This window comes from Callionymus lyra, chromosome 10 (assembly GCF_982586985.1).
Source record: "Callionymus lyra chromosome 10, fCalLyr1.hap1.1, whole genome shotgun sequence".
Classification (NCBI taxonomy): domain Eukaryota; kingdom Metazoa; phylum Chordata; class Actinopteri; order Syngnathiformes; family Callionymidae; genus Callionymus; species Callionymus lyra.
In genome coordinates, this window is record NC_141827.1 from 5,164,064 (window position 1) to 5,191,244 (window position 27,181).

Here is a 27,181-nt window from a genome sequence, read left to right on the forward strand (position 1 = left end):
TCACTTTTTTTTCCTCCTCCTCTCCAGGTAATTTTGGGAAGGTGGTGAACTTCAGCAAGTCCAGTAAGAGTCAGAGCCGGGAGGATCTGGCGAGGAGCCGGGAGGAGCTGAGGAGGAGCCGGGAGGAGCTGGCAAGGACTCGGGAGGAGCTGCTGAAGAACAGGGACGACTTCGGCGAGGAGGCTTTACAACTCATAGAGTCCGACGATGATCTGGATCGTCTTGATGAGATTTATGCTGAACTTGGTAACAGATCTACGACAGATCCCATGAGACCTCAGCCCACGGAGTACGACAGGTACGCTTGGACTTTAGTGCTGAAACCAAACTGTTAAACCTGTTTAAAAGGAAAAAATATAGATATATTTTTAAATGAATAGAGAAAACATGTCCTAAAATTATTTTTAAATGATATTGTTCAAGCTAAAAGTGACAATTGTTTTTTAAAAAAAAGAAGCTTTCTTAAACTTTAAACAAACATCAGTAAATGTTTTCAAGAATGAGACCTACATTTATATTTAGACTTTGGCTACCATCATTAGATAAAGTAAGTTAGTGCCATCAGAATATTAAAACGCATTTAATTTTTTTTTTTTACCATCATGATATGTTCAATAATTTCTATATTAAAAGTTGGAATCAGTTCAGTTATTTAAATAATTAAATAAAAAAGTGGGAGGGTCCATGAATGGATAAATGGATGGATGGATGGTTGGATGGATGGATGGTTGGATGGATGGTTGGGTGGGTAGATGATGGGTGGGTCCATGGATGGATGGATGGATGGATGGGTAGATTGGTGGGTCAATGGATGGGTGGGAAGATGAATGGATGGTTGGTTGGATGGATGGATGGTTGGATGGATGGATGGATGGTTGGTTGGGTAGATGATGGGTGGGTCAATGGATGGGTGGATGGATCGGTGGGTAGATGGTTTGATGTTTAAAAATAAAAAACAAGGATTTTTTAGTTAGAATATCAACCTCTACGTGTAAACCTTTCAATATAGAAAATGTTTTATACTTTTCAAAGTTTCAACTTTGAAAATGTTAAGTTCAAACCTTCATTATTCTGAAGGCACTGATGTACTTTCATACCCGAGACAATAGGAAGTTTTTTTTCTGGGATGTGTAGTTGAAAATAATGTTCTTCTCTCTCCGGTCAGATCCTTCTACTGTATTCCTCTCCACGCTCCGTTCGTGCGAGAGAAGCCCTGCCTGTACATCTGGGCTCCCTTCGAGGACCACAACTATCGACTGTATCAGGCCAACTGGCTCAGCAAGATGGCCGACAGGCTGGTAGGAACCGAGCTAACTGGGATAACGATGATTTAAACACGTGTTTGAAAATGTTAAAGATTGTTTTCATTTCAGGAGCTGGGCCTGAATGAGGTGGAAAGTCTCCTCAGGAGACCGAGGAGTAACCTGAAGGAGCGGCTGGTGAACGTGTTGATGGAGCTCGTGGCCTCTTGCAAGTCGGTGACCAACACTTGAGTGAAATACGCTTAATTTGTCCAATATTTATTGCTCTTGTCGTTTGTCATCAGACAGTTCAGTTTCTTCTCGGACAAAAGGTCTCAGTGCCGACCCAACAGACTGGACTGCTGCAGGAGAGATTTCATTAAAAAGAACCTGGTGAGACTCAACGCTAACGTTAGCATGAAGCACAAAGTTGTGTGTCAACAACACATGTATTTTCTGTTGTCCATCCGTTATTTAAGGGGACACTGGAACAATTACAAGATGTCATTAAAATTCACTTTCCTTTCATTGAATCAATAGAACTAAAGGGTGAAACATAAGCTTTGAAAGCAGCTTGAGCTGGCTGTGTCCTCTCGTCCTCAGTCATCGCTGGGGTGTTGTGGGATCTGTTCCTTTAGCTGCAAAGGACGTAATGACTGCTGCCATCTAGTGGCAGGAAGTTAAACTGCAACACCAAAATGAAAAAAAAACACTGAATATTAAAGCATTAAAGAATAACTTGAAGTTGAGCTTATTATTCAATAGCATGTGATTCCGAGTCCTCTGTTGATCAAAAGTTAAACGTGATTCCATTCATCTCGTCTGTTTCCAGGCCTCCGTGGCGAGACAGGCTGCTCGGGCGAGGAGAAGAATCACGAGGCGAAATGCAAAACAACGGATCGCAGACGTGAGAAAACTCCTGAAGATCCTACGGTTGCTGGCTCAAGAGGTCAGAGGTCGCCACCAATGAAATTGAAGAATATTTGCATTTACACCGTTGCATCTGCCGACCTCAGCCTCAGAGCACCATCCCTGACGTGTTCCTGTGGCTGCTGAGCGGAGGCAAGAGAGTGGCTTACGTCAGGATCCCGGCGTACACCATCATGTTCTCGCTGGTGGAGGAGCAGAAGGGGCAGGACTGCGGTCGACTCTCAACGCTCTACATGAAGGTGGACTAGAGTTGATTACAGCCGGACTGAGGGGCCACTTTCTAGAATGTAGTGGGCGATCAAAAGATGAGATGAAAAGACTGAAAAGAACCTCAAAATATAAGTCATTATGCTCCTGGAGAGTAAGATAAAAACAAGTAATTTTATTTTTTATGATCTCCAATAAAACGTAAATAATAATAAATATATTTTTTATATATTTTCTAGCATTAAATAAAAGAACAATTAAAAGGTTTTGGGCGATTGTCATTAATTTAGAATTGAAATGGTTATGAAAATGAAAATAAAAATGCAAAATAATAAAGTTGTATCGTCCAAAAGGGTAAATTAAATGTACTCTCAAAGGTATATAATCTTTAAAGTTCCAATGATTCTGATTAAAATATCATTCATTTTATTGAAATTCTATTTATTATTTAAAGGCTGAATTTTCTTTGTTTTTTATAACTTCGTATAGTTTAAAAAATGCATAATGGAAAATGTCAACAATGAAAGTTGTCATTGCACAGAAAAAACACAGCAGAGAAACTGGCAACAAAAATGTTGTTGCTTGGCAACCTTTAAAAAACACAGCATAGTTTTGCCAACATTTTATATTGGAAAAAATAAACAATATTTAATTTAAAACATTTAAACATATTTTTTCAATCTTTAAATCAAACTGTGGAAAAAACAAACGATAAAAAAAACAAAAAAAACACATAAATACTACTACTATACATTTGTTATATACATTTTTTTTATATAAAAATATTAAATTCAACTAATTACTAAAAACAGCATTGAATTAACAAAATTAAAGTTTAAAGATTCAAAATGTTTAATTACACCATTAATATTGTGATGCCACTGATGAACCTTTTTACACGTTAATTAAACTATCAATGAAGGTTTTAATGATTATAAAGGAAGATATTTAAGTGTCAAACACCCTTTAACCTCATCAGTGACAAGATAATTCAACCAATGAAGGTTCATGTGTTTCTCTCTCCTAACCAGTCACCGGACGGCACAACGAGCGAGATCTTTGCCAAGCTGGAGGTCTACCTGTGGCTCGGTCTGGCCAAATATAGCAAAGAGGCCATTGAATCCATCCCAGAGGAGTTCATGCCCATGTACGAGGAGGAGCTGGAGCAGGAGCAGGAGCAGGAGCTGCGGGAGGAGGACGAGGGGAAGTACGGACCTCCTCTGAGGAAGAAGCTTCCCGTCAGCTTGTCCTGCCAAGGTAACGAGGAGACGTTTAAACACCTGCATCTCCTCGTGTACCAACAACACATGTTGCTTCTCCAGACAGTCGTTACTTCCAGCTGCGCTGTCACCTGTACCAGGGTCGAGGGCTGATGGCAGCCGACGCCGACGGTCTGTCCGACCCCTTCGCCAAAGTGGTGTTTTCTTCTCAGTGTCAGGTCACGAGGGTACGTTTCAACTCAGACCGTTACAGGTTCAAATGTTGTTTGAATATATTGTTTCATCCCTCTCTTTATTGTTCATGTATTTCTCGAGCGCGTCCTTGTCATCAATTATATAAACAAGTTAACTCTTTACAGCTACTTATCAGTGAATTTACAATATGGAACATCTTTACTGTCAATGCAACATTGCTAAGACAGTGCTGTACAATTAAATTCTGTTTTTCGTCTTCACACTGCTGGAAGAAAATGATAAAATACACACACTATGAAAAATTAAATTTAATAACAAAATAAATATAAAAAACACAATTTTATTGATAATTGATTAGGTAAATAAGGATAATGATGGATAATAATAAGGATAAATATATGATCAGTTAGTTGAGTCACAGAACAGAAACGCTCATACACAGTGGGAGTCATTGCATGTCAAAGAAGATCCGTGTGGAGGTCATGCTGATGAATCTGAAAGCCTGGGGGTAGAAACTGTTTAAACATCTATTGGTGTTTGTTCCCTCATCACAGGAGGGGGAGGGGCATGTGTTGACCTTCTGTTTGGTCACTTCCTAGTTCTGTTCGGTATTATGCCAAAAACAATCTGTACGTGGGACTCCTGTGACGGGCTGCACCAGCAGGTGGTCTGAAGAATAAAGACAAATAATCTTGTAAAATTAACTTGATGAGACAATTTTGGGGGAAACAACAAGGAGAAAATGAAACGAGATAAAAAGGTTTAGATGTGGATATTAACTACTAGTAGTAGTTATGTAAAGGTCCTAAAATTATTATTTTTATAAGAGATATATTTAAGATACTGAGATCAATCAGGTCCAGAAGTGTCTGGCTCGGGAACACTTCAGATATTTAATTGAATTCATTAATTATTTTTATTTTCTTTATCAATTATATGCCTAGGTCAATGAAGGAGTCACTTATTTTGTCTTATTGTATTTATCTCATTTTTAAAAGTGTATTTATTCATATAATTCAATTTCCTCTATACTGTCAACATCACAAAATCCTTTTCTGTGTTTACAAACTTGTCACTAAACGGATGTGATTCTGATATCATTTCATTTTATTCAACCCTAGTGTTGTCTCTGGGTCAAAGGTGAACAACCTCCCAGACTTCCATAAATACATATGCGGTGGTGGAGGTCGTTCACCTTGACCCAGAGACAACACAAGGGATACCACAAACACATTTGTTTTTTTGGGACACCTTGACCATGAGGGTTAATGATGCTTAGTAGGGTTTGAAAAAAAAATGGTCACTTATACAATGTAGAAGTTTTATCACATTTACACAATGTTTTGTAACCAACTTCTGTCTTACAACACAATAAAGGTGTGTGTGTGTGTGTGTGTGTGTGTGTGTGTGTGTGTGTGTGTGTGTGTGTGTGTGTGTGTGTGTGTGTGTGTGTGTGTGTGTGTGTGTGTGTGTGTGTGTGTGTGTGTGTGTGTGTGTGTGTGTGTGTGTGTGTGTGTGTGTGTGTGCGCGCGGGGGTGCGGGGGTGCGTGTGTGTGTGTGTGTGTGTGTGTGTGTGTGTGTTCCACCAGGTTGCTCCTGACACTCTGTCTCCTGCCTGGTGCGAGTGTCTGTGGTTTGACCGAGTTCTGCTGGAGGGATCCATTGAGGATCTGAAACGAGACCCTCCCCTCATCATCATCAACTTCTTCGACCACGACAAAATGGTAACTACAACCCGGTCCGTCCGTCCGCTGACTCGGCAGATCTCGGACTTGACCCCTCGCTCCCCCTCGTTCTCCAGGGCAGGCCGACGCCTCTGGGTCGAGCGTTTGCTGAGGCAGAGTTTAAGACGGTGGATCAGTGGTACAAGAAGCCTCAGCTGCGCTTCCACGACATCAGTCTGGGTCGAGCGGCTGCAGGCGAGCTGCTGGCCGCCTTCGAGCTCATCGAGCTGGACTACTCTGGGTTTGGAGAGGTGACTCTATATGGAACTATCATCATAAATCAATCGTTATAATACTTTATTATGTTGGAAGGACATCAGTGCCAACTGAATATTGAATCTTTGAATTTAACATATCAAATGTTGAACTTTTGAAGTTTCATTTATTGAATTTTGTTTTAGTAATTTACCTTTTTCCAATAATTTGTATGTTGAAAATACATAAATATTTCAAAATTTTAAATATTTGATACTTTGAATTGGATATTCTTAATCCAAGTTGTATTATTTTTTCCCTTTTAAATTCAATATTAATATTATTATAGCCAGTCTTTTAAATTCAATATAACAATGTTGGTAGTGCCATCTTACAAGACCAATCCAATCGAGCACAGAGCCACTCGCTCAAACTATTACAGCATGAACTGACGCACCAGTGATTCTACCTCGTCACGTGATCGTCTGCATGTCTCCCGATTGGTTCGATCAAGTAGCTCCATTGGTACTGTCTGGTGTCACTATTATACCAACATTTTTATATTGAATTTAAAAGACCAGAAATGAAAAAATATTGAATTTATAAAATGTATTTTTGAATTGTTGGAATAAGAATATCAAACTCAATGTGTATCATTCGTTTTGGAAAAATACAAATTTATAAATTGAATTACAACATATATTTAAAAAAGAAAATCCGATCGCTATTCAATCCTTTAGAAATCTCAACAACATTTCTATATAAAAATTCAGAATTTCAACTTTTGAAACATTAATTTCAGCCATTCAATATTGTGTTGACACTGATATACTTCCTTATTCTTGCTCCATCACATAATGAATATACAGTAAGTTATTACACACTCAACGGAGTAAAAATGATTTGTAGTAACATCTAATGCAAACGTTCTAAAAGTTCTCTAGACCTTGTGTGTACAGACAGATATTCTCAATATTGAGTTGCCTCAGACATGAATATTTTTCTGAATAATATCCTTCGAACTCGCTGCAGCCGACCCTCCCCAGCAGCGTTGACCCCCAGGAGCTGACCTATGTGGAGGACAAGCAGATCTTCCTGATCCCTGCAGGGGTTCAGCCCGTCCTGAGGACCTTCAGGATCGAGGTGACCCAACACTTGAAGGCCACGTCAATATCTGGGAGGAAAACAACTAACGGACACAAACATTGCTTCAGGTTCTCTTCTGGGGTTTGCGTGACCTGAAGCGTGTGCAGCTGTTTGAGGTCGATCGACCCCTGGTGAGGGTGGAGTGTGGCGGGAAGCAGCTGGAGTCCGAGGAGATCCAGGACTTTAAGGGCCACCCCAACTTCAAGGAGGTGTCTCGTTTTCTTCACGTGGTAAGATGAAGCGTTTGTGAGTTGATTGACGTCATTTAAAAAAAACGCTATCTTTCAGGAGCTTCCAGAGCAGACCTACCTTCACCCTCCTCTGACCCTGTTCGTGGTGGAGCATCGGGCGTTCGGCCGCGTCGCTCTGGTCGGGTCTTATGTGGTCCAGAGCCTCATGGATTACACCCCTCGTGAGCTGATGGAGGAGCCAGAGGAGGAAGACGATGAGCCGAAACCTTTACGTGAAAGAAGTAGTTTTGGTCAGTCGCTCGTGCTCTGAGGGGTTGAAACAGATTCTAGAGATACGATCTGACCTATCATTAACTAGCTGTCGTTGTCAATAACTAGTCTTGACTAGACCTAAACAACCTAATAAAGGGTTGCTCACTCATGGTCTCATCTTTCTAACGTCCACTTTGTTCCGCAGTCAAGGCCAGCTTCACGAAGAAGAAGCCCTCCCTGATCTCAGTGAAGAGCATCAAACTCACCAACCTGTCCATCGCTCACTCGAAGATCTCCATGAAGCTGGTGAGATCAATAATATCTGATCGTTGTGTTTGAATGCAGAGGTTTGTTGAAGGGGTTCGTTCTGATAACCTCTCGCATCCAATGACCATTTTACTTGTTAAATTAACAACATATATTTATCAATGCATTAATTTGAACCCGAGTCATCCCTCCCAACGACCTTCTCAGGAACGGTGCCCTGTAATGCTCCCATAATGCTTTGCCGCCCAGCCAACTAATCCCAACACAAATACAGTGTTGAAGCAACACATCTGCCGTCACTCAATAGAGCAGAGCAGAGAAAAGCATCATGGGAGTTCACACTATCTGATTTTACTTTCTTGTAAATTTCTGAATAAATTATTTATTTTACTTCATCAGCAGAAGAAGAAAAGCAGTTAAATATGAAACACCTTGACTTTAGTTAATAAATATTTTTGCCTTCAGTGTAACTGTTTTGCATCAGAGAAACTGAACCATTGTACAAGTTTATCATATTTGGTTTCTTTAGTACAGGCGTGTACAACCTCCAGAACCACATGTTTCTCCATCACATCCTTGATGAGGCTCCTGCAGTTTCAAAAAGGCACATTTGGAGATAAACAATAATAAAATGAATAATTAATACCATAACTATTACATTGATTTTACTTTTTGATTAATTAGTGGATCGTTTATGTAGTTGCTGACATTTAAACAAAACTAGATTAGAGATTAAAGAATAGAACTTTATCCAAATGCAACACTTGTTTGATCATTCAAACACACCTGTTGTATATAAAAGCGAAATATTCAATACATTTGTCTTCAAAGTGGTTTTTGATTAACTTCAGTTTCAGTCGAACAGATGTTGCTCCTAAAAAATGTTTACTGATGATTATTGAGATGATTTTAATTCAAGATTTTAATTCAAGACTATGTTCGACCAATAATTGATCACATGTTTTTATTTAAAAGTTCTATATTTTCTATCATTTCAACCCTGTATTTACTCCACATTCATGTTTTTCACCAGAAGGATCCCTTTAAGAAACTGAGGAAGACTGATGAAGAGCTGGAGGAGGAAGCACCCGAGGTGGAGGAGCTGGACTGGTGGTCCAAATACTACGCTTCACTGGACGAGCTGGACCGGCTGGTAAGTTTGTCCTTCTCACACCAAACTACACAGATGAGCCAGAACTTTATCAGCAAAAGTCGCTGTCGTTTCATGAAGTTACTACGATACTGGAGGTTTAACCTCAATACTATACATTGAAAATAATAAATATTTGAAAATGTTGGTTCTTTTTTAATACACAACTGAGTAATGTCGATTGTGTACTTTGCAAATAAGGAGTTGATAGAAATGCACGATTATACTGAAAACAAAGATGTTTTATGAGTTTAATTCCCTTTTTTAATATTCTCTCATGTGCTGTTCCAGGCTGCTGAGCTCCTGGAAAAGCAGGAACGTGCAGAAATGGGTAAACATTTATTAAAAACGTTATTTTCCTCATTTTTTTTTAATATGTCAGAGAAGTTGATGCCACAAGATGTGTGAGAACTGATCCCTACATTAACCATCAAGCTTTCCAGGGTGTCCCTGCCCCTAGTCGCTGCTAGAACAAGTGGTAAATAATGAAGAAATGTTTCACTCATCCTACTTTAACTCCTGGATTTGCTCCAACAAGCCTTTCCAATAGAAAATATTGTCTTTATTGTCAAAAAACAATCCATTGTTGAGACAGTGCTGCAGCAAATATACAGGAAAAAAAAACAAACAAATAAAATGAATATAAATTAATAATTAAATATACAGTATATACAAATTAAAAACATACATACTATTAAATAATTAAATCAATATACAAACTAAATAACAGATAGTAAAATACAGATATATGTTTTGTATAAAGATAAATATATTTGTGAAAGACATTTACACAAACACATTTAATTCATATTCAACACACTGGCGGATTTGTTTGAGCTACTTTAGCTTCGACCTTCTCCATTTTTAACAAAACAAATATGCGTTTTGATCAAGTGTAAAAACGTGCAAATTTGACAGATGCAGGAAATGTCACGTTTGCAAACATGGAAGATGAAGATGAGGACAACGATGCTGTGGTCGTGGAGATGGAGCCTCCGAAACGCAAGAAAATGGCAACACTGAAGGTGAAGTTTTTACTTGATAGTAACATTTAAGTAAGTAAGTAATTTATATTTGTGGAGCGCTTTTCCAGACCAGGGTCACAAAGCACTTAAACAATCAAAACAATACTCAATTAAATATATACTAAAAGGTCAAGAATCAAGGAAAATCCTGCACGAATGAAAGTGTCTTGAGATGTTTCTTGAAGGAGTCAGTAGATCATCAAACACAGATGTTTCTTGAAGGAGTCAGTAGATCATCAAACACAGATGTTTCTTGAAGGAGTCAGTAGATCATCAAACACAGATGTTTCTTGAAGGAGTCAGTAGATCATCAAACACAGATGTTTCTTGAAGGAGTCAGTAGATCATCAAACACACAGATGTTTCTTGAAGGAGTCAGTAGATCATCAAACACAGATGTTTCTTGAAGGAGTCAGTAGATCATCAAACACAGATGTTTCTTGAAGGAGTCAGTAGATCATCAAACACAGATGTTTCTTGAAGGAGTCAGTAGATCATCAAACACAGATGTTTCTTGAAGGAGTCAGTAGATCATCAAACACAGATGTTTCTTGAAGGAGTCAGTAGATCATCAAACACAGATGTTTCTTGAAGGAGTCAGTAGATCATCAAACACAGATGTTTCTTGAAGGAGTCAGTAGATCATCAAACACAGAGATGGTTCTAAAGCTTAGGAGCAACAGTCTGGAAGGATTTCTCTCCTCTGGTCCTGAACCGTGTTCAGGAACCATCAGTAGATTCTGATCCACAGACCTCAGAGCCCGAGCTGGGGTGTAAGTCTGGATCAGATCACTGATGGAAGGTCTGACCATGAATAGATCTGAAAGTAAGAACCAGAATTTTAAAATGATCCTGAAAGAAACTGGCAGCCAGTGAAGAGTTTGAAGGATCGGAGAAATGTGAGTTCTTCTACTAGAGCGAATTCAATCAAATTTCCTAGACCCAAAGAAATCTTCTCATCTCTGTGACGACTATGAAAGTATCTCAAATGTTGACATTTAATTTGTTTATTGATATTTTTTTCTTTTCAAGCATTGAACATTTTTTTTTGAATATTTGAATTTAATAATGTAAATATTTAAAAAATGATAGATTTTTTGACTCATAGAGTTTAATATTCTAAGTCCACTAATTAAAATTTAAATGTTCTACCTTAAATATGTTTTAATTCGTAGCCTTTTAAATTCAATATAAAATGTTGTATATAATAGTGTCTCCATGATTGGCTGAAAGCTTGATACAGTAAATTCAACCCTTGAATATTCTGATGTATGTTGTGTGTGTTCAGCTGTACGGAGGCGAGCTGGAGAACGAGTTCAGTCAGTTCCAGGACTGGCTGAAGATCTTCCCGCTGTTCAAAGGCAGCGCGGTGGGAGAAGACAACGAGGACGACGAGGAGGAGAGGATGATGGGAAAGTGCAAGGTGAGGTTGAACGAGCGGCTGCGGTGAACGTTTCTTCATTTTTCAAATGTTTCCTTCTCCCGCCACACAGGGGTCGTTCCTGGTGTACCCCATCGATGATGACGACGAGGAGAACAGCAAGTGTCTGATCACAAACGGACTTCCAAATAACTCGCCCTTGAAGATCCTGGTCCGGGTTTATGTCGTCAAGGTCAATATCTTTCCCTGGATCTATAGTCGTATCTCAGTGTTGAACACTTTTTAAATGTTGAAACTTGAATTGACTTAACTTTTTTTTAACCATTTAATTATCTTTGGATAATGTTACGCAATATTTTCTAAAGTGACCGTTTAAATTGATATTGAATATTGGAATTAAAATATCAAAAGTTCTGTGTTATAAATATTATTAAAAAAAATATACATTAATTTACAAAATTGGAATTTGTAGTTCTCTCTCTACAGTTTTGAATTGTTGAATTTAACACTTTTTAAATGTTGAAACTTGAATTGAATTTTTAAAACAATTTATCTTTTTAATTATTTTTAATTTTACTCAATATTTTCCAAATAGAAAGTTGGAATTTGTATTTTTTTTATAATTTAATTTAAAAAACTAAATTCAAAATGAACATTTTCTCACACATAGAGTTTAATTTTCTTATTTCAATAATTCAAAAACCAATTTTCTAATCTCAATAATTTCTAATTCTTAGCCTTTTTAATTCCATATAAAAATGTTTACACTATTATACCAATATTGGAATTAAAATAACTACAACTCTGTGTAAGAAATATTATTAAAAAAAACATACCTTAATAAAAAAAAAGAAATTGAATTTGGAATTAAATTATTTAAAAATAAATACAAATAAATAAACCTATTATCATAATTATTTTAATTAAAATCTAAAAAGAAATAATCCAATTAAAAATGCTAGCATAATTTAATAAAGTTTCAACATTTTAAATATTAAATTCCTTAATTCATGGTCTGATGCGACTGATTTACTTCCATAACCTGCTTTAAATGCATGAAATGGTTTAAACCTGCAGGCGACGACCCTCTCGCCCACCGACCCCAACGGTAAAGCCGACCCGTACTTGGCTCTACGGATCGGACAGCAGACTCTGGACACCAAAGACAAATACATCCCAAAACAGCTGAACCCGGTTTTCGGAGAGTCGGTGTCACTCTGTCAGGTCGTCTTCTCTCGCGGCTCGACTGCTGACGAGTCTCTCTGTCCGTCAGAGTGTTCGAGTTCACGGTGTCGTTCCCGCTGGAGACCGAGCTCGCCGTCACCGTGATGGATCACGACATGGTCGGCGCCGACGACGTCATCGGGGAGACCAGAGTGGACCTGGAGAACCGGTTCTACAGTCGCCACCGAGCCACGTGTGGTCTGGCGCTTTATTACGACACGTAAGTCGGTGGAGGATCTATTTAAATATATTCATTAGAATATTAGCTGGTTTCAAATGTTGAAACTTTTAATTGAAAACGATCAATTATAATAATAATTTCAATATTATATATAATTGGTTTTTATTTTTTACACTTTTGAAGTGAATTTAAAAGACTGAATATAATTAATAATATATATTATTTACTCTTTATTTTACACATAGTTTGGTATTCTAATTAAAAAATAAACGTTTTAAATTAAATATATTTTACCCGATGCTTTTAAGTTAAATGTAAAAAACAAAAACCCAAGGAATAAATAAAATGTATTTTTTAATTATTGAAATTAAATGCAATTTATTTAGAAAATATTCGATTTTTTTAATTCCATTTATTTAAAACAACAAAATAAATCTTTGTACAATTTTCTTTTTATTAATTAAATTGATAAATTCTTAAAAAAAAAATCCACCTTTCAATATGATTATATCCCGTGGTTTAAAATAATAATATGTTTAAAAACATTTCAATAAAGACATTCTAGGTTTCAACATTTATATTTTAAAATACTTATTAAATATTCTGAAGACACTGATATTCTTGATCCGTGTATTGTTGAGTATTTGACTCTGGTGTTGTGATACTGTAGTAACAAGTATATATGTGTAGTATTGTCCAGTACTTGACTCTGGTGTTGTGATAGTGTAGTAACAAGTATATGTGTGTAGTATTGTCCAGTACTTGACTCTGGTGTTGTGATAGTGTAGTAACAAGTATATGTGTGTAGTATTGTCCAGTACTTGACTCTGGTGTTGTGATAGTGTAGTAACAAGTATATATGTGTAGTATTGTTGAGTACTTGACTCTGGTGTGGTGATAGTGTAGTAACAAGTATATATGTGTAGTATTGTCGAGTACTTGACTCTGGTGTGGTGATAGTGTAGTAACAAGTATATATGTGTAGTATTGTCGAGTACTTGAGTCTGGTGTGGTGATAGTGTAGTAACAAGTATATATGTGTAGTATTGTCGAGTACTTGACTCTGGTGTGGTGATAGTGTAGTAACAAGTATATGTGTGTAGTATTGTCCAGTACTTGACTCTGGTGTTGTGATAGTGTAGTAACAAGTATATATGTTTAGTATTGTCGAGTACTTGACTCTGGTGTTGTGATAGTTTAGTAACAAGTATATATGTGTAGTATTGTCGAGTACTTGACTCTGGTGTTGTGATAGTGTAGTAACAAGTATATATGTGTAGTATTGTCGAGTACTTGAGTCTGGTGTGGTGATAGTGTAGTAACAAGTATATATGTGTAGTATTGTCGAGTACTTGACTCTGGTGTTGTGATAGTGTAGTAACAAGTATATATGTGTAGTATTGTCGAGTACTTGACTCTGGTGTTGTGATAGTGTAGTAACAAGTATATATGTGTAGTATTGTCGAGTACTTGACTCTGGTGTGGTGATAGTGTAGTAACAAGTATATATGTGTAGTATTGTCGAGTACTTGACTCTGGTGTTGTGATACTGTAGTAACAAGTATATATGTGTAGTATTGTCGAGTACTTGACTCTGGTGTTGTGATACTATAGTAACAAGTATATATGTGTAGTATTGTCGAGTACTTGACTCTGGTGTTGTGATAGTGTAGTAACAAGTATATATGTGTAGTATTGTCGAGTACTTGACTCTGGTGTTGTGATACTATAGTAACAAGTATATATGTGTAGTATTGTCGAGTACTTGACTCTGGTGTGGTGATACTGTAGTAACAAGTATATATGTGTAGTATTGTCGAGTACTTGACTCTGGTGTTGTGATACTGTAGTAACAAGTATATATGTGTAGTATTGTCCAATACTTGACTCTGGTGTTGTGATAGTGTAGTAACAAGTATATATGTGTAGTATTGTTGAGTACTTGACTCTGGTGTTGTGATACTATAGTAACAAGTATATATGTGTAGTATTGTCCAGTACTTGACTCTGGTGTTGTGATAGTGTAGTAACAAGTATATATGTGTAGTATTGTTGAGTACTTTACTCTGATGTTGTGATACTATAGTAACAAGGATATATGTGTAGTATTGTCCAGTACTTGACTCTGGTGTTGTGATAGTGTAGTAACAAGTATATATGTGTAGTATTGTCGAGTACTTGACTCTGGTGTTGTGATAGTGTAGTAACAAGTATATATGTGTAGTATTGTCGAGTACTTGACTCTGGTGTTGTGATAGTGTAGTAACAAGTATATATGTGTAGTATTGTCGAGTACTTGACTCTGGTGTTGTGATAGTGTAGTAACAAGTATATATGTGTAGTATTGTCGAGTACTTGACTCTGGTGTTGTGATACTGTAGTAACAAGTATATATGTGTAGTATTGTCGAGTACTTGACTCTGGTGTTGTGATACTATAGTAACAAGTATATATGTGTAGTATTGTCGAGTACTTGACTCTGGTGTTGTGATAGTGTAGTAACAAGTATATATGTGTAGTATTGTCGAGTACTTGACTCTGGTGTTGTGATACTATAGTAACAAGTATATATGTGTAGTATTGTCGAGTACTTGACTCTGGTGTGGTGATACTGTAGTAACAAGTATATATGTGTAGTATTGTCGAGTACTTGACTCTGGTGTTGTGATACTGTAGTAACAAGTATATATGTGTAGTATTGTCCAATACTTGACTCTGGTGTTGTGATAGTGTAGTAACAAGTATATATGTGTAGTATTGTTGAGTACTTGACTCTGGTGTTGTGATACTATAGTAACAAGTATATATGTGTAGTATTGTCCAGTACTTGACTCTAGTGTTGTGATAGTGTAGTAACAAGTATATATGTGTAGTATTGTTGAGTACTTTACTCTGATGTTGTGATACTATAGTAACAAGGATATATGTGTAGTATTGTCCAATACTCGAAGTTGCTGCGACTCAACATCTCTCGTCTTCAGGAGCGGCTACAACATGTGGCGTGACATCACAAGGCCGGCGGCCATCTTGGCGGAGCTGTGCAAGAGGAACGGGATCCCGGCTCCTGAATACAGATCCATGCAGGTCAAGGTGTCGAACCGGGTTTTCAAAATACCACCAGACGCCGTTCCTGAAGGTGAGAGTGAGACGAGCAGACGAAGGAACGAGTGTCACTCAAACATTGTTCCTGCAGACCTGCAGAAGAAGAACCCGTTGACTCCAGAAGACCTGGAGGAGATCGAGGAACATTCAGCTCTGCACGTCCTCCATCACTGGGCAGAGATGACCAAGATCCTGCCTGGGACGCTTGCTCTGGTGCCGGAGCACGTGGAGATCCGACCGCTGATGAACAACAGTAAACCTGGTCTACCACAGGTACCACAGTTTTTTACTTGTACAAGATACTGTATATTTAAATGCATTGTGGCAACAGAGGAACAACGAAGCTCTGTGTTTATCTTTTGATCACCTGTCTGACCAATCACAGAACCCACATTACTTATGGTGACAACAAAACTGCCATGATGCCTTTCTAAACACTGATCTGTTTAGTAATGGATTATTGGTCGAAACAAAACTGTATTATTAGCAAGAATCTGTATACAATACGTATCACGAGACATGGTTACATTAGGGATATAAAGTGATAGTGTAGGAACAAGTATATATGTGTAGTATTGTCCAGTACTTGACTCTGGTGTTGTGATAGTGTAGGAACAAGTATATGTGTAGTATTGTCCAGTACTTGACTCTGGTGTTGTGATAGTGTAGGAACAAGTATATATGTGTAGTATTGTCCAGTACTTGACTCTGGTGTTTTGATAGTGTAGTAACAAGTATATATGTGTAGTATTGCCCAGTACTTGACTCTGGTGTTGTGATAGTGTAGTAACAAGTATATATGTGTAGTATTGTCCAGTACTTGACTCTGGTGTTGTGATAGTGTAGTAACAAGTATATGTGTAGTATTGTCCAGTACTTGACTCTGGTGTTGTGATAGTGTAGTAACAAGTATATATGTGTAGTATTGTCCAGTACTTGACTCTGTTGTTGTGATAGTGTAGTAACAAGTATATATGTGTAGTATTGTCCTGTACTTGACTCTGGTGTTGTGATAGTGTAGTAACAAGTATATATGTGTATTATTGACAAACATCAGCTTTAAAAGCTGCCGGAGTCACTGTATCCTCTCGTCCTCAGACATCGCCGTGATACCGTTGTTCCTAAAGCTTAATGACTGCTGCCATCTAGAGGCCAGAAGTTTAATTGTGCAACAAAAATGAACCAACACTGTGGATATCTGTTGCTATATCAAAGGTTTGATCGGTTGACTGGGCGGCAAAGCATCGTAAGAGCTGTTCGGGTCAACTGAGAAGGTTGTTGAGAGGAATGACAGAAAAATGAAATAGTCCTCATTTCTTTAACATGTTAAAAAAAGTAGTTTGATTATATTAGTTTATATGTTTATGTTCAGGGTTATCTCCACATGTGTGTGTGTTCAGGGTTATCGCCACATGTGTGTGTGTTCAGGGTTATCTTCACATGTGTGTGTGTTCAGGGTTATCTTCACATGTGTGTGTGTTCAGGGTTATCTTCACATGCGTGTGTGTTCAGGGTTATCTTCACATGTGTGTGTGTTCAGGGTTATCTTCACATGTGTGTGTGTCACAGGGTTATCTTCACATGTGTGTGTGTCACAGGGTTATCTTCACATGTGTGTGTGTCACAGGGTTATCTTCACATGTGTGTGTGTTCAGGGTTATCTTCACATGTGTGTGTGTCACAGGGTTATCTTCACATGTGTGTGTGTTCAGGGTTATCTTCACATGTGTGTGTGTTCAGGGTTATCTTCACATGTGTGTGTGTCACAGGGTTATCTTCACATGCGTGTGTGTTCAGGGTTATCTTCACATGTGTGTGTGTTCAGGGTTATCTCCACATGTGTGTGTGTTCAGGGTTATCTTCACATGTGTGTGTGTGTTCAGGGTTATCTTCACATGTGTGTGTGTGTTCAGGGTTATCTTCACATGTGTGTGTGTTCAGGGTTATCTTCACATGTGTGTGTGTTCAGGGTTATCTTCACATGTGTGTGTGTTCAGGGTTATTTTCACATGTGTGTGTGTTCAGGGTTATCTTCACATGTGTGTGTGTTCAGGGTTATCTCCACATGTGTGTGTGTTCAGGGTTATCTCCACATGTGTGTGTGTTCAGGGTTATCTTCACATGTGTGTGTGTGTTCAGGGTTATCTTCACATGTGTGTGTGTTCAGGGTTATCTCCACATGTGTGTGTGTTCAGGGTTATCTCCACATGTGTGTGTGTTCAGGGTTATCTTCACATGTGTGTGTGTTCAGGGTTATCTTCACATGTGTGTGTGTTCAGGTTTATCTTCACATGTGTGTGTGTTCAGGGTTATCTCCACATGTGTGTGTGTTCAGGGTTATCTCCACATGTGTGTGTTTTCAGGGTTATCTTCACATGTGTGTGTGTTCAGGGTTATCTTCACATGTGTGTGTGTTCAGGGTTATCTCCACATGTGTGTGTGTTCAGGGTTATCTTCACATGTGTGTGTGTTCAGGGTTATCTCCACACGTGTGTGTGTTCAGGGTTATCTTCACACGTGTGTGTGTTCAGGGTTATCTTCACATGTGTGTGTGTTCAGGGTTATCTTCACATGTGTGTGTGTTCAGGGTTATCTCCACATGTGTGTGTGTTCAGGGTTATCTTCACATGTGTGTGTGTTCAGGGTTATCTTCACATGTGTGTGTGTTCAGGGTTATCTCCACATGTGTGTGTGTTCAGGGTTATCTCCACATGTGTGTGTGTTCAGGGTTATCTTCACATGTGTGTGTGTTCAGGGTTATCTTCACATGTGTGTGTGTTCAGGGTTATCTCCACATGTGTGTGTGTTCAGGGTTATCTCCACATGTGTGTGTGTTTAGGGTTATCTTCACATGTGTGTGTGTTCAGGGTTATCTTCACATGTGTGTGTGTTCAGGGTTATCTCCACATGTGTGTGTGTTCAGGGTTATCTTCACATGTGTGTGTGTTCAGGGTTATCTTCACATGTGTGTGTGTTCAGGGTTATCTCCACATGTGTGTGTGTTCAGGGTTATCTTCACATGTGTGTGTGTTCAGGGTTATCTTCACATGTGTGTGTGTTCAGGGTTATCTTCACATGTGTGTGTGTTCAGGGTTATCTCCACATGTGTGTGTGTTCAGGGTTATCTTCACATGTGTGTGTGTTCAGGGTTATCTCCACATGTGTGTGTGTTCAGGGTTATCTTCACATATGTGTGTGTTCAGGGTTATCTCCACATGTGTGTGTGTTCAGGGTTATCTCCACATGTGTGTGTGTTCAGGGTTATCTTCACGTGTGTGTTCAGGGTTATCTCCACATGTGTGTGTGTTCAGGGTTATCTCCACATGTGTGTGTGTTCAGTGTTATCTTCACATGTGTGTGTGTTCAGGGTTATCTCCACATGTGTGTGTGTTCAGGGTTATCTTCACATGTGTGTGTGTTCAGGGTTATCTCCACATGTGTGTGTGTTCAGGGTTATCTTCACATGTGTGTGTGTTCAGGGTTATCTTCACATGTGTGTGTGTTCGGGGTTATCTCCACATGTGTGTGTGTTCAGGGTTATCTCCACATGTGTGTGTGTTCAGGGTTATCTCCACATGTGTGTGTGTTCAGGGTTATCTTCACATGTGTGTGTGTTCAGGGTTATCTTCACATGTGTGTGTGTTCAGGGTTATCTCCACATGTGTGTGTGTTCAGGGTTATCTTCACATGTGTGTGTGTTCAGGGTTATCTTCACATGTGTGTGTGTTCAGGGTTATCTTCACATGTGTGTGTGTTCAGGGTTATCTCCACATGTGTGTGTGTTCAGGGTTATCTTCACATGTGTGTGTGTTCAGGGTTATCTTCACATGTGTGTGTGTTCAGGGTTATCTTCACATGTGTGTGTGTTCAGGGTTATCTCCACATGTGTGTGTGTTCAGGGTTATCTTCACATGTGTGTGTGTTCAGGGTTATCTTCACATGTGTGTGTGTTCAGGGTTATCTTCACATGTGTGTGTGTTCAGGGTTATCTCCACATGTGTGTGTGTTCAGGGTTATCTTCACATGTGTGTGTGTTCAGGGTTATCTTCACATGTGTGTGTGTTCAGGGTTATCTTCACATGTGTGTGTGTTCAGGGTTATCTCCACATGTGTGTGTGTTTAGGGTTATCTTCACATGTGTGTGTGTTCAGGGTTATCTTCACATGTGTGTGTGTTCAGGGTTATCTCCACATGTGTGTGTGTTCAGGGTTATCTTCACATGTGTGTGTGTTCAGGGTTATCTTCACATGTGTGTGTGTTCAGGGTTATCTCCACATGTGTGTGTGTTCAGGGTTATCTTCACATGTGTGTGTGTTCAGGGTTATCTTCACATGTGTGTGTGTTCAGGGTTATCTTCACATGTGTGTGTGTTCAGGGTTATCTTCACATGTGTGTGTGTTCAGGGTTATCTCCACATGTGTGTGTGTTCAGGGTTATCTTCACATGTGTGTGTGTTCAGGGTTATCTCCACATGTGTGTGTGTTCAGGGTTATCTTCACATATGTGTGTGTTCAGGGTTATCTCCACATGTGTGTGTGTTCAGGGTTATCTTCACATGTGTGTGTGTTCAGGGTTATCTCCACATGTGTGTGTGTTCAGGGTTATCTTCACGTGTGTGTTCAGGGTTATCTCCACATGTGTGTGTGTTCAGGGTTATCTCCACATGTGTGTGTGTTCAGTGTTATCTCCACATGTGTGTGTGTTCAGGGTTATCTTCACATGTGTGTGTGTTCAGGGTTATCTCCACATGTGTGTGTGTTCAGGGTTATCTTCACGTGTGTGTTCAGGGTTATCTCCACATGTGTGTGTGTTCAGGGTTATCTCCACATGTGTGTGTGTTCAGGGTTATCTCCACATGTGTGTGTGTTCAGGGTTATCTTCACGTGTGTGTTCAGGGTTATCTCCACATGTGTGTGTGTTCAGGGTTATCTTCACATGTGTGTGTGTTCAGGGTTATCTCCACATGTGTGTGTGTTCAGGGTTATCTTCACGTGTGTGTTCAGGGTTATCTCCACATGTGTGTGTGTTCAGGGTTATCTCCACATGTGTGTGTGTTCAGTGTTATCTTCACATGTGTGTGTGTTCAGGGTTATCTCCACATGTGTGTGTGTTCAGGGTTATCTTCACATGTGTGTGTGTTCAGGGTTATCTCCACATGTGTGTGTGTTCAGGGTTATCTTCACATGTGTGTGTGTTCAGGGTTATCTTCACATGTGTGTGTGTTCGGGGTTATCTCCACATGTGTGTGTGTTCAGGGTTATCTCCACATGTGTGTGTGTTCAGGGTTATCTCCACATGTGTGTGTGTTCAGGGTTATCTTCACATGTGTGTGTGTTCAGGGTTATCTTCACATGTGTGTGTGTTCAGGGTTATCTCCACATGTGTGTGTGTTCAGGGTTATCTTCACATGTGTGTGTGTTCAGGGTTATCTTCACATGTGTGTGTGTTCAGGGTTATCTTCACATGTGTGTGTGTTCAGGGTTATCTCCACATGTGTGTGTGTTCAGGGTTATCTTCACATGTGTGTGTGTTCAGGGTTATCTTCACATGTGTGTGTGTTCAGGGTTATCTTCACATGTGTGTGTGTTCAGGGTTATCTCCACATGTGTGTGTGTTCAGGGTTATCTTCACATGTGTGTGTGTTCAGGGTTATCTTCACATGTGTGTGTGTTCAGGGTTATCTTCACATGTGTGTGTGTTCAGGGTTATCTCCACATGTGTGTGTGTTCAGGGTTATCTTCACATGTGTGTGTGTTCAGGGTTATCTTCACATGTGTGTGTGTTCAGGGTTATCTTCACATGTGTGTGTGTTCAGGGTTATCTCCACATGTGTGTGTGTTCAGGGTTATCTTCACATGTGTGTGTGTTCAGGGTTATCTTCACATGTGTGTGTGTTCAGGGTTATCTCCACATGTGTGTGTGTTCAGGGTTATCTTCACATGTGTGTGTGTTCAGGGTTATCTTCACATGTGTGTGTGTTCAGGGTTATCTCCACATGTGGCTCGACATGTTTCCCACCGACATCCCGGCTCCGCCTCCCGTCGACATCAAGCCTCGTCTGCCCGTCCAGTGAGTTCTTAGATACTCCGCCGTCGTGATCCGTTCATGGACTCTAAACCTCCTCACAGGTACGAGCTCCGGGTCATCATCTGGAACACGGACGACGTGATCCTGGACGACGTCAACCCCTTCACGGGCGACCCGACCTCCGACATCTACGTCAAAGGGTACGAACGCATCTTCACATCAGGTGGACATCATTCAACAAGAGGTTTGTTCTTCAGCTGGATCAAAGGACTGGACGGAGAGAAGCAAGAGACCGACGTCCACTTCAGCTCTCTGACCGGGGAAGGAAACTTCAACTGGAGATTCGTCTTTCGCTTCGACTACCTTCCCTCAGAGGTGAAGTCTCTTCTGAGTCACGAGGTTCTTCAGGTTCTTCAGGTTCTTCGGTGGTTCTTCTCACACGATGGTTCTGGCTCCTGCAGAAAGAGGTGGTCTACAAGAAGAAGGAGTCCATCTTCTCGCTGGAGGAGTCCGAGTTCCGCCAGCCGGCCATCCTGACGCTGCAGGTCTGGGACTACGACCGGATCAGTGCCAACGACTTCCTGGGTGAGACACGAACGGATGAAGGAGTGACGCTTTATTTATGAAGAGTACTAGCTAATGAAGGGTGACGAGAGCAACGTTTAAAGTAATAAAGTTCATAAAAATACTCTAATCATAACAACCACACATGCACACACGGGGGGGGGGGGGCGCACACAATAAAACAGGAAGTGTACCAGACTGTGTGAGACCCATTTTAAAAGTACAGTTGAAATAATAAAATAAAAATACTATAATTGATATTTTTGCTACAGGTGTGTATTGTCAAGAATCCTTTGTTACGTACGATATGTATATCGATACAAGGACGACAATACAATATATAGTGATAGTGTATTAACTAGGATATAGTTCTAGTATTGTCGAAAACTTGACTCTGGTGTTGTGATAGTGTAGTAACAAGTATATATGTGTAGTATTGTCCAGTACTTGACTCTGGTGTTGTGATAGTGTAGTAACAAGGATATATGTGTAGTATTGTCCAGTACTTGACTCTGGTGTTGTGATAGTGTAGTAACAAGTATATATGTGTAGTATTGTCCAGTACTTGACTCTGGTGTTGTGATAGTGTAGTAACAAGTATATATGTTCAGTATTGTCCAGTACTTGACTCTGGTGTTGTGATAGTGTAGTAACAAGGATATATGTGTAGTATTGTCCAGTACTTGACTCTGGTGTTGTGATAGTGTAGTAACAAGGATATAGTTGTAGTATTGTCCAGTACTTGACTCTGGTGTTGTGATAGTGTAGTAACAAGTATATATGTGTAGTATTGTCCAGTACTTGACTCTGGTGTTGTGATAGTGTAGTAACAAGGATATATGTATAGTATTGTCCAGTACTTGACCCTGGTGTTGTGATAGTGTAGTAACAAGGATATATGTGTAGTATTGTCCAGTACTTTACTCTGGTGTTGTGATAGTGTAGTAACAAGTATATATGTGTAGTATTGTCCAGTACTTGACTCTGGTGTTGTGATAGTGTAGTAACAAGTATATATGTGTAGTATTGTCCAGTACTTGACTCTGGTGTTGTGATAGTGTAGTAACAAGGATATAGTTGTAGTATTGTCCAGTACTTGACTCTGGTGTTGTGATAGTGTAGTAACAAGGATATAGTTGTAGTATTGTCCAGTACTTGACTCTGGTGTTGTGATAGTGTAGTAACAAGTATATATGTGTAGTATTGTCCAGTACTTGACTCTGGTGTTGTGATAGTGTAGTAACAAGTATATATGTGTAGTATTGTCCAGTACTTGACTCTGGTGTTGTGATAGTGTAGTAACAAGTATATATGTGTAGTATTGTCCAGTACTTGACTCTGGTGTTGTTATAGTGTAGTAACAAGTATATATGTGTAGTATTGTCCAGTACTTGACTCTGGTGTTGTGATAGTGTAGTAACAAGTATATATGTTCAGTATTGTCGAGTACTTGACTCTGGTGTTGTAGTATTTACAGACCACATGACTCTTGATGAAGTCGTAACTGCTTTTGTTTGTTTTCAAACAAAAATATGTCCAAACATCAGCTTTAAAAGCTGCTGGACTCACTGTATCCTCTCGTCCTCAGTCATCGACGGGGTCTGGCGGGATTTCATTCTTCCTTTAGCTGCGGACGACATGATGGCTGATTTCATCTAGTGGCCGGAATTTTAGTTGCAACACAAATTAACAAACGCTGTGAATATTTACTTGTTAATTGTAAATTAATTTTTTTTAATACAAACTTTAACCATAACAGAACTGTGATACAAATAAAATATGATTTGAAAGCAAAAAATAAATAAATAATATCGCAATAGTTTATATTTTCAACTCATCTTCGCCCAAAGGTTGCGTCATGAAAGCAAAATAAATATAAATATCAATAATGTCGTCAAATACTGGCTGTTATGACTTAAAGAGGTTTCCTCATAAAACTGAGAAACGAACCAATAAGAGCTTCTTAAACCAAAGAATAAATCTGATGCAGTTGTTGTCTCGTCTTTATTTGTCAATAAAACCTTCTCTTCCCTCACAGGAGCCATCGAGCTCCGACTCAGCGACATGGTTCGAGGAGCCAAGTCTGCTGACAAGTGCAGCGTCAGGATGGCCAAGGACCGAGCCAGTCCTCGCGTCTCCATATTCCGCTCCAAGAAGATGAAGGGCTGGTGGCCACTGACCCGCATCAAGACGGCCGAGGAGATCGAGAAGGAGGAGAGGGAGAGGGAGAAGGAGGAGAAGAAAGGCGGGAAGAAGCCCAAGACCAAAGAAAAGAGGAGCAAGTTGAAGAAGGAGGACCTGGAGTTCACAGACAGCAGTGGGAACGTCGTGATGCTCCTGGTACGAGACGAACCAGCAACTGTGTCCTGGTCTAGATTCAGAGACGGTTCTTTTGTGATGTGTTTTCAGGGGAAGGTGGAGGCGGAGCTTCAGTTGGTGACTTTAGAACAAGCCGAAGCCAATCCAGTGGGAAGAGCTCGCAAGGAACCAGAACCTCTGGAGAAACCAAAGTATGAAACACACTCAAATACACACCATCAGGGCTGTGTGTTGACAAGAAACTGTTTACACAATACATGGTTAACAATACAATATACAGTGACATATCATGATAGTGTAGTAACAAGTATATATATATGTGAAGTATTGTCGAGTACTTGACTCTGGTGTTGTGATAGTGTAGTAACAAGTATATACAGTATGTGTAGTATTATAGAGTACTTGACTCTGGTGTTGTGATAGTGTAGTAACAAGTATATACAGTATGTGTAGTATTATAGAGTACTTGACTCTGGTGTTGTGATAGTGTAGTAACAAGTATATATGTGTATTATTGTCCAATACTTGACTCTGGTGTTGTAATACTGTAGTAACAAGTATATATGTGTAGTATTGTCCAGTGCTTGACTCTGGTGTAGTGATAGTGTAGTAACAAGTATATATGTGTATTATTGTCCAGTACTTGACTCTGGTGTTGTGATAGTGTAGTAACAAGTATATATGTGTAGTATTGTCCAGTACTTGACTCTGGTGTTGTGATAGTGTAGTAACAAGTATATATGTGTAGTATTGTCCAGTACTTGACTCTGGTGTTGTGATAGTGTAGTAACAAGTATATATGTGTAGTATTGTCCAGTACTTGACTCTGGTGTTGTAGTATTTACAGACCACATGACTCTTGACGAAGTCGTAACTGCTTTCATTTGTTTTCAAACCAAAATATGTCCAAACATCAGCTTTAAAAGCTGCTGGACTCACTGTATCCTCTCGTCCTCAGTCATCCCCGGGATTTCATTGTTCCTTTAGCTGCGGACGACAGGATGGCTGCTTTCATCTAGTGGCCAAAATTTTAATTGCAACACAAAAATTAACAAACTGTGGATATTTACATGTTAATTGTTACTAAAGAAACCAAATTATTTTTATTTTAAACTAATTTTATTGAACTTTAAACCATAAAAAAAACCTTGATCAAAATGAAATATGATATGAAAGTAAAAAAAGAAAATATTTAAAAAAATAATACAATGCTGTCAAAGTTTGACAGAGTTTAAAACAAAAAAATATAGATAAATTGATATATATCTATATTTTCTCTCACCCGTATACACAACAGTTTGTCGTGATTCTAACTCTCATTATTGATGATCTTCCTCAGTCGACCGACCACCAGCTTCTCCTGGTTCGTCAACCCCATGAAGACCTTCATTTATCTCATCTGGGCCAAGTTCAAGAAGTTCATCATCGCCCTGATCATCCTGGCCATCCTGGGCCTCTTCCTGGGACTGCTGGTGTACACGGTGCCTCAGCAGATCTCAGCTCTGCTGATCAGTGGATGAAGACCTTCGTCTACTTCCTGCTTCAGGTTCAACACCCGTGTCTTCACACACTTGTCACCTTTAGACTGCTGGTCATAATGTAACGGCCGCTTGTCTAATATATTTTTTACTTAAATCTTTAAGCATTATCTTCTTGCGTAGCTTTGCACCTACTTGTAGAGTTTGTATCTTCTCCCTGTGTTGTGTGGGTTTACTCCGGGCACTCCGATTTCCTCCCACAGTCCAAAAACATACAGAGGTTGATTGAGAACTCGGCGGAAATTGTGTGTAGGTATGAGTGTGTGTGTGTGAATGGTTGTTTGTCCTGAGACGGACTGGAGTCCTGTCCAGGGTGTCCCCCGCCTCTCGCTAAAGAAACTAGCATAAACTCCAGCCCCCCCGCGGCCCCTGTGGCAGAAAATGAAATGAAAAAAACACTTTATAAAAAACATTATTAAATATTCTGATTCTTGTAATAAACGTTTTTATTTTTGTAAACAAAAGTGAATTCAAAATTCAATTCAAAATTGTTGTTCCTTCAGGTTTTGTGATCAAATATGTGGGAAAATAAATAAACAATGAAGTCAAAATCACCTTTTTTGTTCTCGTGTGACAATTTCTGAAGGTTCGAGATGCATAAATACTTGTTGAATTTCGAAATAAATTAATTACTGTACGACTTTAATCTTTAAATCTCTTAATAAACATACTTTAGGACTTAAATCTCGTAATAAATGTATTTTACAAGACTTAATTTTCATTATAAATTGGTTTTCTATGACTTTGAACTCGTAATAAATGTATTTGACGCATGTGTATCTCATTTAAATTTGCAGTGTTCATGTTTTTTACAATATAAACGTTTCAGTTGTGTTGGTATTACATATTATGTATTATGTTCCTCGTATTTACTTAACAGTTCTACCTTAACATGACTATAAAAACAAAATTAAAACATGTTTCTACTTTTGCTGACCTGTTTAACAAATAAAATATGATTTATACTCGATGTGATCACATGATATCATCACTAGTTTGTCAAAAAACTGTAGCATTACTTTAAAGAGCATACATTTATAAATTTTGGTTTAATTGTTCCGTTTTTTTAATCTTAAAGTAAAATTAAATTGGCCATAAATCA

At 39.0% G+C, this 27,181-nt stretch overlaps 1 protein-coding gene across 6 annotated transcripts in view; it reads left to right on the forward strand.

Annotated features, from left to right (window-relative positions):
• The window catches only part of fer1l4 (fer-1 like family member 4), a 44,438-nt gene extending 17,805 nt beyond the window's left edge, over positions 1-26,633 (forward strand). For 3 of the 6 annotated variants that reach the window (XM_087801423.1, XM_087801420.1, XM_087801424.1), the window contains 29 exons: positions 28-298; positions 1,166-1,298; positions 1,374-1,474; positions 1,547-1,634; positions 2,074-2,190; positions 2,258-2,410; positions 3,410-3,635; positions 3,701-3,825; positions 5,383-5,517; positions 5,595-5,768; positions 6,745-6,855; positions 6,927-7,088; positions 7,147-7,339; positions 7,507-7,607; positions 8,602-8,721; positions 9,010-9,049; positions 9,637-9,743; positions 11,032-11,166; positions 11,237-11,356; positions 12,202-12,329; positions 12,398-12,568; positions 15,511-15,665; positions 15,723-15,904; positions 21,615-21,700; positions 21,760-22,033; positions 22,120-22,243; positions 24,261-24,562; positions 24,632-24,732; positions 25,881-26,633. In XM_087801423.1, the coding sequence (XP_087657549.1) occupies positions 28-298; positions 1,166-1,298; positions 1,374-1,474; positions 1,547-1,634; positions 2,074-2,190; positions 2,258-2,410; positions 3,410-3,635; positions 3,701-3,825; positions 5,383-5,517; positions 5,595-5,768; positions 6,745-6,855; positions 6,927-7,088; positions 7,147-7,339; positions 7,507-7,607; positions 8,602-8,721; positions 9,010-9,049; positions 9,637-9,743; positions 11,032-11,166; positions 11,237-11,356; positions 12,202-12,329; positions 12,398-12,568; positions 15,511-15,665; positions 15,723-15,904; positions 21,615-21,700; positions 21,760-22,033; positions 22,120-22,243; positions 24,261-24,562; positions 24,632-24,732; positions 25,881-26,061 (4,316 nt within the window). In that variant the 3' untranslated portion in view covers positions 26,062-26,633. The remainder of the gene's footprint in view (positions 1-27; positions 299-1,165; positions 1,299-1,373; positions 1,475-1,546; positions 1,635-2,073; positions 2,191-2,257; positions 2,411-3,409; positions 3,636-3,700; positions 3,826-5,382; positions 5,518-5,594; positions 5,769-6,744; positions 6,856-6,926; positions 7,089-7,146; positions 7,340-7,506; positions 7,608-8,601; positions 8,722-9,009; positions 9,050-9,636; positions 9,744-11,031; positions 11,167-11,236; positions 11,357-12,201; positions 12,330-12,397; positions 12,569-15,510; positions 15,666-15,722; positions 15,905-21,614; positions 21,701-21,759; positions 22,034-22,119; positions 22,244-24,260; positions 24,563-24,631; positions 24,733-25,880) is intronic. The other 3 variants (XM_087801425.1, XM_087801422.1, XM_087801421.1) reach the window with 2 other exon arrangements.
• The last annotated feature ends 548 nt before the right edge of the window (positions 26,634-27,181 follow it).